The 10,166-nt window shown below is 41.3% G+C and overlaps 2 protein-coding genes across 2 annotated transcripts in view; both read right to left on the bottom strand.

Annotated features, from left to right (window-relative positions):
* Window positions 1-1,476: 1,476 nt before the first annotated feature.
* On the bottom strand, window positions 1,477-4,436 carry LOC106574529 (small ubiquitin-related modifier 3). Its single transcript, XM_014150465.2, has 4 exons — window positions 4,273-4,436; window positions 3,239-3,367; window positions 2,987-3,058; window positions 1,477-2,727 (listed from the first exon to the last, which is right to left on the bottom strand). The coding sequence occupies exons 1-4, from the start codon at window positions 4,291-4,293 to the stop codon at window positions 2,665-2,667; spliced, it is 285 nt and encodes a 94-aa protein (XP_014005940.1). The 5' UTR covers window positions 4,294-4,436; the 3' UTR covers window positions 1,477-2,664.
* Window positions 4,437-5,654: 1,218 nt separating this feature from the next.
* The window catches only part of LOC106574531 (unconventional myosin-X-like), a 72,648-nt gene continuing 68,136 nt past the window's right edge, over window positions 5,655-10,166 (bottom strand). The window contains 3 exon segments of the mRNA XM_045697683.1: window positions 5,655-6,994; window positions 7,116-7,162; window positions 7,617-7,682. The gene's annotated coding sequence lies outside the window, so the exon portion shown is untranslated.

Raw genomic sequence — 10,166 nt, 5'->3', positions numbered from 1 at the left:
ACAGGGATAAAGAGCTGTACTACAAAATAGCCTTACATTAGATAAACACCATATAGCCCAAGTATTACTTTTTTAAAGTAATTTTGAAAACATGCATACCACCGGTGACCTCTGCTCCACCAATAGAGTGCTTGATACCGGCTAAGCTATTACCATATTAACCAAGATCCCCGTTATTAGGACCTTTATTATTGTAGTAGCTGAAGAGTGGATGACTATGTACGTGAGTTTGTTTATGTAAGACAGCTGATCTCATAAAGGATTTTCTAATATTACATTCTGAGAAAATGTAATAAAAATTGTAGAGGGGAATTAGGTACAACTCTCAGGTGCGGACCCGGGAGGTTGGACCAAAGTGTCTGTGTACATGTGTATTTCAGCCATACCCAGGCTTCAAATAGCTATTCCGATACAGATCAAGGAGATAAAGGAGGGGTGTTCACTCTTTGTTATACACCTTTTACTGCTCTGTTTTTCCTTGTCTTCAAGAGCAGGTTTGTGCGCTTTAGCGGATCAGTGGGCAGGAGGAAGACGTCCTTTAGACTAGTTTAGTGTTTCTCCTAGCCAGTTATTTTAAAGGCAACAGGATCTGACAGGATCATGATGATCATTTTCTTCCTTCTTGTATCTCTCTATCCCATCAGGCTATCAATCGACTGTGCTTAATCTGACTGGATCAGCCAATCACACAGAGCGATTTAACATCCTGACAGATGGCTGACCGCAGGCACGGATGTAATAAAAACAGAGATTTTCTCCTCCGTCCTCTCCTTTTGAAAAAGGTCAAAGATTATCGAGAAGAAACAAAATGCAGTTGTATTCAAATATACTTCTTCTCCGCTAGGATGACGTTTACAGAGGAATCCCAAAATACGAGTCCAAAGTGGTCAAAATGAATTTGAATGTATAGTTTAAATGTGTGCATACAGGTCCTCCTCTGAGAACACAGCAGCTTATTAAAAGGAGTGTAGTGGATTTCAGCAGAGACCCCAAGGATGTACTTGATCTTCTTCCATGGTAAGACTTCTCCATTCGCCTAATAACAAACTGACATGGTCCTCAACCACTTATCGTTTTCCTGGAGGAAAGGACGGGCTTTGGCGCAAATTAGAATCTAATCACCGTGTCCCTTGTCATGATTAAACGTTGGACCGGAAACATGCAAGCACACAAATACAGGAACTCAGGGTATAGTCCCCGCTTTACCTCCACTGAACTGGGACCTGCTGATAGAAAGGGAAGATGGGGAGACAGACAACTATGTACCAAGACAGTAGCACCCCCTGCTGGTCTTTTTACGCAGCTGAGAAAACATTTCAGTGACAGTACTGTCAAATACTGCTGGATAGGGTCCAACATACACGATTATAAACAATACATTGAACATACAATTCATGGTTCTCGTGTGTAACAGGCAGTCCACTGAATGAGCCCGTTTTATATCACACTTTTAAAGGAGGAGCCGTGACAAGGAGCCTGAGTACCAAACTATATTTATTGTTTACAGTAGTAAAAGACGCCAAACAATGTACAAATCAGTAGAGAAAACAAACAAATACCATATGACAAAACAAGTGGGTAAAGAACATAACTGCCCCTGCCCTTATGCTCCAAGTAGACGTAGCCCCTAACCACAGATCTAGGATCAGAAAACCGTAACCCCAAAACATTAACCATTACGGGGCTGCAAATGATCTGACCCTGTATCAGTGTTTAAGGATGACTTCTCCCTCCTGCCTTACACCCCCACCCAAACACCAAAAGCAGAGTCACTTACAGGGCTGCTGTAAGAACTGACCACCGAAAAAAAAAAAAAAAAAAAAGATATTATTCCACATGGTATCAGGGAATATTCCCTTTTGACTGACCTAAAAAAACTAGGGGCGCATCTCAACAGTACAAGTAGCTTCCTTGTGACAAGGGGTCTCCTCTCCGTCATTCTCGTAAAACTGACACTAAAGAACTGGACAGGTGAAAGCTTACTCCATGGTCAGCATCCACCTGAGCCTGAATGTTCAGATCGGTGCCAAATGAAGGAGAGGCAACATAAGACTTGAGATGCACCCTTGGTTTTCACCCCCGGAAAAACCAGGGCGTTCCCCATGTCAAACCATTGGAAGGGTCCAGAAACCACCCCTTAAGCCCTAGGCACTTCTTGTAGATTTAAGGTGTTGGATAAATACAAAACACTACACAAGTGGCTTAGGTGTAGGGGGTTGTTTCTAGATCAAAACCCATGATTCTTAGCATTGGAAAGACCCGGAAGCTGTCCAAGACAGTTCAAGAGTTCAATGTTGACTAAGACAACAGACATTTGAGGGGAGCCCTTCCCCCACCCAATCCAAAAACGCGCCAGACATCTTTTAAAATAAGATCAAGGAAACACAGACGATGGCGAAGCCTCAAAGTAGAAGTTGCCCCTTACCACCGATCTAGGATCAGCTCATCGTGTCCTAAACGTAACCTCATCCAATATGGGGCAAACTAATAACTGACCTTAAATCAGTGTCTAGGGGCAAATTCTTCCCAATCCTACCCCTCAGGACAAAACTGAGACAGACGTTTTTTTTTAAAACAACAAAGGAACACAGAAGCTGAAGAGTGACTGGAGGAGAGGAGCAGTGGGTGTGGTTTGGGTATGTCAATCACTGTAACAGGAGGGGCTTAGCAGAGACCGCCTGTCTGCTGTTGGAAAACATCTATGGTGTCTTCATCCTCCATCTCCAGCTAAAGAGAGAGAGAATTAACATGTGTGAGATGGAAGGAGAGAGGGATCTAGTAAAGAGTGATTCCATGAGGAGGATATGTAGTGGGAAGTACAGCGAGAAAGTAATCAAGTTCATTGAGAGCAGGTGTGCTTTAGTTGCGAGAAGGATAATGGCACCAGAGATGCTGTGCTTTAGAGTGATTAAGAAGGAGATAAGAGAAGTGAGTAGAGGGAGTTTCTAGAGAATATAGAGAGCTGCCAGTTGTCTGTGCAGTGTACCTGTGACGGTGTGTCTGTCTCATTGATTGGCTGTCCGTCAAACCTGAACCTGATCTGCCTTATCGAGAGCCCCTGCAGGAGAAAGAGGACACATAAGAAATACATGGGGCAGATATTCCTATAGTATTAGGAATCAGGTCAGCTCTATTGATAATATTTCTATGACCAATGTTCAGTGTGCCCCCTGCTCCAGTCTTTGCCATTGAGGCGGCAGGTAGGAGGGCAAGGTGTCTGATTGGTGACTGTGCTGACCTGACGTTCGCAGTAGGCCTTCATCAGTTTGCTGAGCGGAGTGTGTCTCTTGATTTTGAACTGAACCACAGAGCCGTCCTGCCCGGCTACCTTTAAGTTAATGTGGTCGTTCTCAGTCTTCACGCCCTCCTGAAACACAACCAAACAGCAATTAAAAGATGAACATGTAGTTTTTCAGTCTTCAATACTTCTGTCTTGGAGAGCCTATCAATTGACTTGTACAACCACTGTTAAGACTCCTCACACGTCTCTGGTAAGGTCTGGACGGGGTAGTAAGGTAGTGTTCTTGTCTGTAAATTAGGGTTGACTGTGGGTGGTACTGGGTCTGGGAAATGTGCGTAACCCGAAGGCTGTGACTGAAACAGCCAGATACTAGACCCATGCGTTATCCGTAGCAAAAATCCACGTTCAGCTTTTCCTAGTACCTCAAATCGAAAAACAATATGAATCCTGTCTCAATCAGTGGTTAGGGACTATTTCGTACAGACGACATTAACAAACTAGCTATATCTGGTCTTACCGGCGCCTGGCCAACGCCATGCGTTTACTGGCCTAGAAGATACAAACAGTGCGTTAACTAATTATGTTATTTATGCATTTCAATAAGTGGATGCCGACGAATACATCCAAATCACTCGAATATTGCTTCCAAATTGTGTCACATTTAGTGCCGCTATACTTGCGGCGTTTAGCTAGCTAACTGCTAGCGTGGTCTTTTTTCCCACAAAGAAAAACCCGCTAACGCTATCGGTGTATTCAACTTCGAAATGTAAGTGGTATTTATGTTCCAACAATGCTATTTTCTGGTTGAAATACTTAGCATAACATCTCTAATAGCTTGTATATCTGATCAACTTAGAAATATCGTATCCGGAGGCAGCACTCCATTCATTTAACTACGAAAAACAGTGCGCCGATTCAGACAAACGTGCAAACCGGGCCATTTTTGATTGCATATTTCAGGCGCTATTTAGCATAAGACTGTTTTAATCACCTTAAATACCCATCACATGTTGATAGCCGACTAGCCTTACCTTTGGTTTCTCCTCCGACATTTTGGTGGGTTTTCTTTAAAGGATTTGCGGGTTAAAATGTAATTTTGGCTGTGTTTTCGTTTGCACCTCTTTAAGCTATATGCTCTTCTCCTCCGCAAACACGGGAACGCGCTTTGGTCTCTCGTTCCGCACACACTGATTGGCTTTCGTGGAAACACGTGACATATTCTCTCGGACGCGGATGCGGGGACGCGCAATTCAGCCAACTACTCGGCCACGCGACATTAAGAACCCGCCAAAGGCAGGGCTGAGTGTGGACCTTGCTTAATTTCAAATAAATACACACATTACACTCAGATCAAACTGTTTTTGTCACATGCTTCGTAAACAACAGGTGTAGACTACCATTAAATTATTATTTACGGGTCATTTTCCAACAATGCAGAGTTAAAGATACAACATTTAAATATTGACAAGGGATAAATACACAGTGAATAACAATAATGAATAAACATGTTTTTTTAAATCTAACGTTATGTCACATGCGCCGAATACAACAAGTGTAGATCTTACCGTGAAATGCTTACTTACAAGCCCTTAACCAACAGTGAAGTTCAAGAAGAGTTAAAAAAAATATTTACCAAATAAACTAAAGTAAAAAATTGTTTTAAAGTAACACAATAAAATAACGAGGCTATATACAGGCGGTACCGTGCCAATGTGCGGGGGTACAGGTTAGTCGAGGTAGGTAGGAGTGAAGTAACTGCATAGATAATTAACAGAGAGTAGCAGCGCAGCAGTGTACAAAAGAAATGGGAGGGGGGTCAATGTGAATAGTCCGGTGGCCATTTGATTAATTGTTCAGCAGTCTAATAGCTTGGGGGTAGAGCCTTTTGGTCCTAGACTTGGCGCTCCGGTACCGCTGATGATATCAAGCCAAATCTTCCATCTTCATCATAATGGATAGAGAAATGGGGTGCATTCATTACAGAATCCGTTTAATAAACAAATGGAAGCAAACAGAGTAGAGGAGGGGTGATAGGCAACGAGACTGGAGATCCACTACCAGAAACATGGCTTTTGATGACCAATCGGGGCGCTCCAACTCAACATGTAATTTCTCTCTTAAGGGAGAGTGGGTAGGGATCGAGGTATGGGTTACAATTCCAGAAAGATTCTCTCTTTGTGGCTCTGCTCATAGAAAATGCTTGAATAAAGAGTATACGTATCCTTGATTAAAAAAAATAGTATATTGAGATTAAGAATTAAGGTTGAGTCAGAACTGCAGAAATTCGTTTATTTTTATCTCTACTATTATTGAGGTTACGATCTCGGGTCTGATATTAAGGTAGTGGGTTTTTTAATATGACATAGAGGTTATAGTAGGAGCTAGGAGTTGAAAAGATCCAAAGAGACAAGTCTTACATAGTGGAAAGTTTAATTTTAGTAAAAATAGATTTGCTCTATCAACAGAAAAAGGGTCATTTATTACACAACTTGACATCAATAAAAAATTGATTAATTTGGCCTGACAAGATTCTAACTGAAGTAGCTGGCTTCTGTAATGAGAAAGCTGTCACAGGTAGAAATATATTACTTAGGTCCGACATTCTTTGTGTCTCGTTTTACAAGGTGTGTACATTCTATATGGCAGGGTACATTTCTATCTGCAATTTTGAGCATTCAACTCTTCTGAATACCCTCCTATTTAAAGCTGCAATATGTAACTTTTTGGGCGACCAGACCAAATTCACATAGAAATGTGAGTTATAGATCTGTCACCCTCTTTGAATGCAAGTCTAAGAAGCGGCAGACCTGTTGTATGTGCATTATTTCTATGCTTACCGTATGGAAAACATATTTCACAGCTGTTTAGATGGTACAATGATTCTATAAACTATACTTGCTTGTTTTGTCACAAACTGAAATTAGGTGAACTATTAGAATTTTAGCAAGCAGGAAATGGAGGAACTTCTGCATAGTGCATCATTAAGTACAATTCTGGTTTAAATTAGAATAACAATACATCTATACAAGTTTATTGTTTGATGGAGTACAGGTGGGCACTGGACACATTTCCGATAGATCACCATAAGATAAATACACATAGAGAAGGTCAACTTTTCTGGAGTGTATCTTCTCAATCAAGTAGAGCATAGGCAAGATCTCCAATAACCAAGTAGTAACCCTCAAATACCATCATGAGTTTATAATACAGTAGTAGTCACTGAAGGAAGATGGTATAAATAAGGTAAGGTGCACCTTTCCACTGCTCTCAACAGTCTGCACTGCAAGACATGTTCTGCACTGCACCACTCACCAAGCAGCGCAGAACTTGTTCTAGCTAAGAATTCGTAGGATACTTTGTTCATTACATTCAACACAATGTTTAATGACCAGTGTTACATGGGCAGATAATGTTGTATAACAGGTTGTCCCAAAACTTTGATCCAAGGTGAGTTTCATGTATTCTCCTCAAACGGTTAAAGAGATTGAACGGGATCTTAAGCACTAACAAATTCCTAACATCATACGAATAGCAGGAAATTATTATTATAGACTACGGTCTGAATTTATACAAAACCTTTAAAACACCTCTAAGACTTTTATGATTAATGGTTTAGGGGAGGGTAAGCTGAGCATAAAACAGTCCTTGGGGGGGGGTTGGATGAAAGGTCAGAGGTGAAGAGAAGGCAGGCAGTTGATAGTGTTCAAATATCAGCTCAAGAGAATTTGGAGTACGGGTTGGACCCACTGAGACCTGGAAAGGGGGGGGGGGAGAAGAGAAAAGGAGTTAGAGATCATCTTTCATAACAAATTCCATCAGAGTAGTGACAGTGTTTTTCCACAGACAGGAGTGGTGTGTTTATCTCAAGTCGTACCATATTTCGATCTGATTTCTTCATGCCTCATCTTCATCTCTGCCTTTCTGTTAACACAAAGACAACCAGCTGGTTAGACGCACAGATCATTGTTTTTAGAGGACTGCACAACCTTTCAGACCAGCCAGATAGGTAAGAAGTCATGAATAGAGCATAAACCGGTTTGGGCGGTTAGCTTGGCTGTGACGTATGTAAAGGTTTGTTCCAGTAATGCTTTAGTGTCACTCCGGCTGTAACTGATATGAAACTAACAAAATAAACTTGGGCCTTGTTCTGATGGCAGTCACATTGTCAGAGACACACCAAGGTCAAATACAGCACACAGGGCTTGACTGGGTAACGTTTACCATATCTCCCTGTGGGATTTGTAGTAGGCCAGCTGAACACACACAGCCATGTAAATACTGATACTTAGAATAACCAAACACATTCTTTTGTTGCAAATTGCTTCACATACATTGAGAAATACACAGATGTTCGTGTGCCATGATGACGTCTTACCTCTCTTCCTGTTTCCCCTTCATCTTATTGGTCCGTCTCTCCATCTTGGCATCGAACCTCGTAGACCTGACACACACACACGTTAGGGCGGATAAGTACTTATACATGTACCTGGAGGTCAGTCCATGGGGTGGGTAGGTCAGTGTGTGTGTGAGAATAATTACACACTAGTTGACCACGACAAAGCACACACACACACACACACACACACACTACACAGTTGAGGCCAAATATATTGGCACCCTTGCAATAAATTATTCCCCATTTCTTTTAAAATAAATTGAAATTGAAAGAAAAAAAAACATTGGTATTGGATTTGACATTGCAGAGCCAATTTTATTTTTGTAAACCTAGGTTGAGAATTTTGATTATGAAAATAAAGACAAATAGCAGGTCCTAAATTGGCACCCTAGAGCTAGTACTTGGTTGCAGAGCCTTTGGCCAAGATAACTGCAGACAGACACTTCTTGAAGCCACCGATGAGCTTGCTGCAACTTTCTACTGGCATTTGGCCCACTTCTCAGCAGCAAATTGTTCTAATACTTAAATGTTTGAGCGGTTCCCTCCAACTACTGTTCTCGCCATTGGTTTTGGATGTGATTCAGTTCCGGACTCTTGTCTGACATGTGGGAGATTTGATAATGCTGTGGGGTTGCTTTGCTACCTCTGGTCCCTTGAACGTGTGCAAGGCATCATGAAATCAGCAGATTATCAGGTGTTTTGATCAACCCAGTGTCCAAAAACTGGGTCTCCATTGAATGTTGTGGGTCTTCCAGCAGGACAACGACCCAAAACATGAAAAAACACCCAGGAATGGTTCAAGAAGAGATGCTGGAATGTTCAGGAGTGGCCAGCCAAGAGTACAGATTTGAATCACATCCAAAACCTATGGAGAGATCTGAAAACATCAGTTGAGGGGGGCATCCCTCAAACATTGAAGAATTAGAGTAGTTCGCTGCTGAAAAGTGGGTTACATCATTGCTTGCTACAAAACGTGTTTGTCTGCAGTTACCTTGGCCAAAGGCTGTGTAACCAAGTATTAGCTCCGGAGAGCCACTAATTTAGTTCATGCCATTTGTCTTTATTTTCGAAAAAAAATGTGTCAACTTAAGTTCACAAAAATACAATTGGATCTGCAATGTTGAAAATCTAATAAGGTGTGAAGACCAGAAGTTTACATTTTTTAAACTTATTTTAGAAGGGGACACACATGTTTAAGCTGTATTGTTTATTATTTAGTTGAAGTATTGTTTGTATATCGTTGTATTTTAAATTTGTGTTACTGTTTTTGTCTATCACTGTTTCGTTATGTGTCATGTTTTGTGTTTTTTTGTGGACCTCAGGAAGAAATGCTGCTGCTTTGGCAAAAGCTAATGGGGATCTGAATAAACAAATAAGAAGTGCATGGGTGCCAATATGTTTGGCCGAAACTATATATAAATACACTCACGCAGTCAACGATAATTTAAAAAAAAAAATAATACTGTGTACAGTTGAAGTCGGAAGTCTACATACACTTAGGTTGGAGTCATTAAAACTCGTTTTTCAACCACTTCACAAATGTATTGTTAACAAACTATAGTTTTGGCAAGTCGGTTAGGACATTACTTTGTGCATGACAAGTAATTTTTCCAACAATTCTTTACAAACAGATTATTTCACTTATAATTCACTGTATCACAATTCCAGTGGGTCAGAAGTTTACATCCACTAAGTTGACTGTGCCTTTAAACAGCTTGGAAAATTCCAGAAAATGATGTCATGGCTTTAGAAGCCTCTGATAGACTCAAATGATGTCAATTAGCCTATTGGAGGTGTACCTGTGGATGTATTTCAAGGCCTACCTTCAAACTCACTGCCTCCTTGCTTGACATGAAGGGAAAATCAAAAGAAACCTGCCCCCAAAAAATGTAGACCTCCACAAGTCTGGTTCATCCTTGGGAGCAATTTCCAAACGCCTGACGGTACCACATTCATCTGTACAAACAATAGTGCGCAAGTATAAACAGCATGGGACCATGCAGTCATTATACCGCTCTGGAAGGAGACGCGTTCTGTCTCCTAGAGATGAACGTACTTTGGTGCGAAAAGTGCAAATCAATCCCAGAACAACAGCAAAGTACCTTGTGAAAATGCTGGAGCAAACAGGTACAAAAGTATCTATATCCACAGTAAACCGGGTCCTATATCGACATAACCTGAAAGGCCGATCAGCAAGGAAGAAGCCACTGCTCCAAAACCGCCATAAAAAAGCCAGACTATGGTTTGCAACTGCACATGGGGACAAAGATCGTACTTTTTGGAGAAATGTCCTCTGGTCTGATGAAACAAAAATAGAACTGTTTGGCCATAATGACCATCGTTATGTTTAGAGGAAAAAGGGGGATGCTTGCAAGCCGAAGAACACCATCCCAACTGTGAAGCACAGGGGTGGCAGTATCATGTTGTGGGGGTGCTTTGCTGCAGGAGGGACTGGTGCACTTCACAAAATAGACAGTATCATGAGGAAGGCAAATTATGGGGATATATTGAAGCAACATCTCAAGACAT

This window comes from Salmo salar, chromosome ssa16 (genome assembly GCF_905237065.1).
Source record: "Salmo salar chromosome ssa16, Ssal_v3.1, whole genome shotgun sequence".
Classification (NCBI taxonomy): Eukaryota; Metazoa; Chordata; class Actinopteri; order Salmoniformes; family Salmonidae; genus Salmo; species Salmo salar.
The sequence above is the reverse complement of the archived record's forward strand: the minus strand, read 5'-3'. Positions and strand labels throughout refer to the sequence as shown.

Bases quoted from the DNA above. Each gene is read 5' to 3' on its own strand.
- LOC106574529 (XM_014150465.2), bottom strand. From the start codon at position 4,293: ATGTCGGAGGAGAAACCAAAG. The intron at 3,059-3,238 runs GTCAGCACAGTC...TTTCTCCTGCAG, and splicing joins AGGCCTACTGCGAACGTCAG to GGGCTCTCGATAAGGCAGAT. The intron at 2,728-2,986 runs GTACACTGCACA...CTCTCTCTTTAG, and splicing joins AGACAGACACACCGTCACAG to CTGGAGATGGAGGATGAAGA.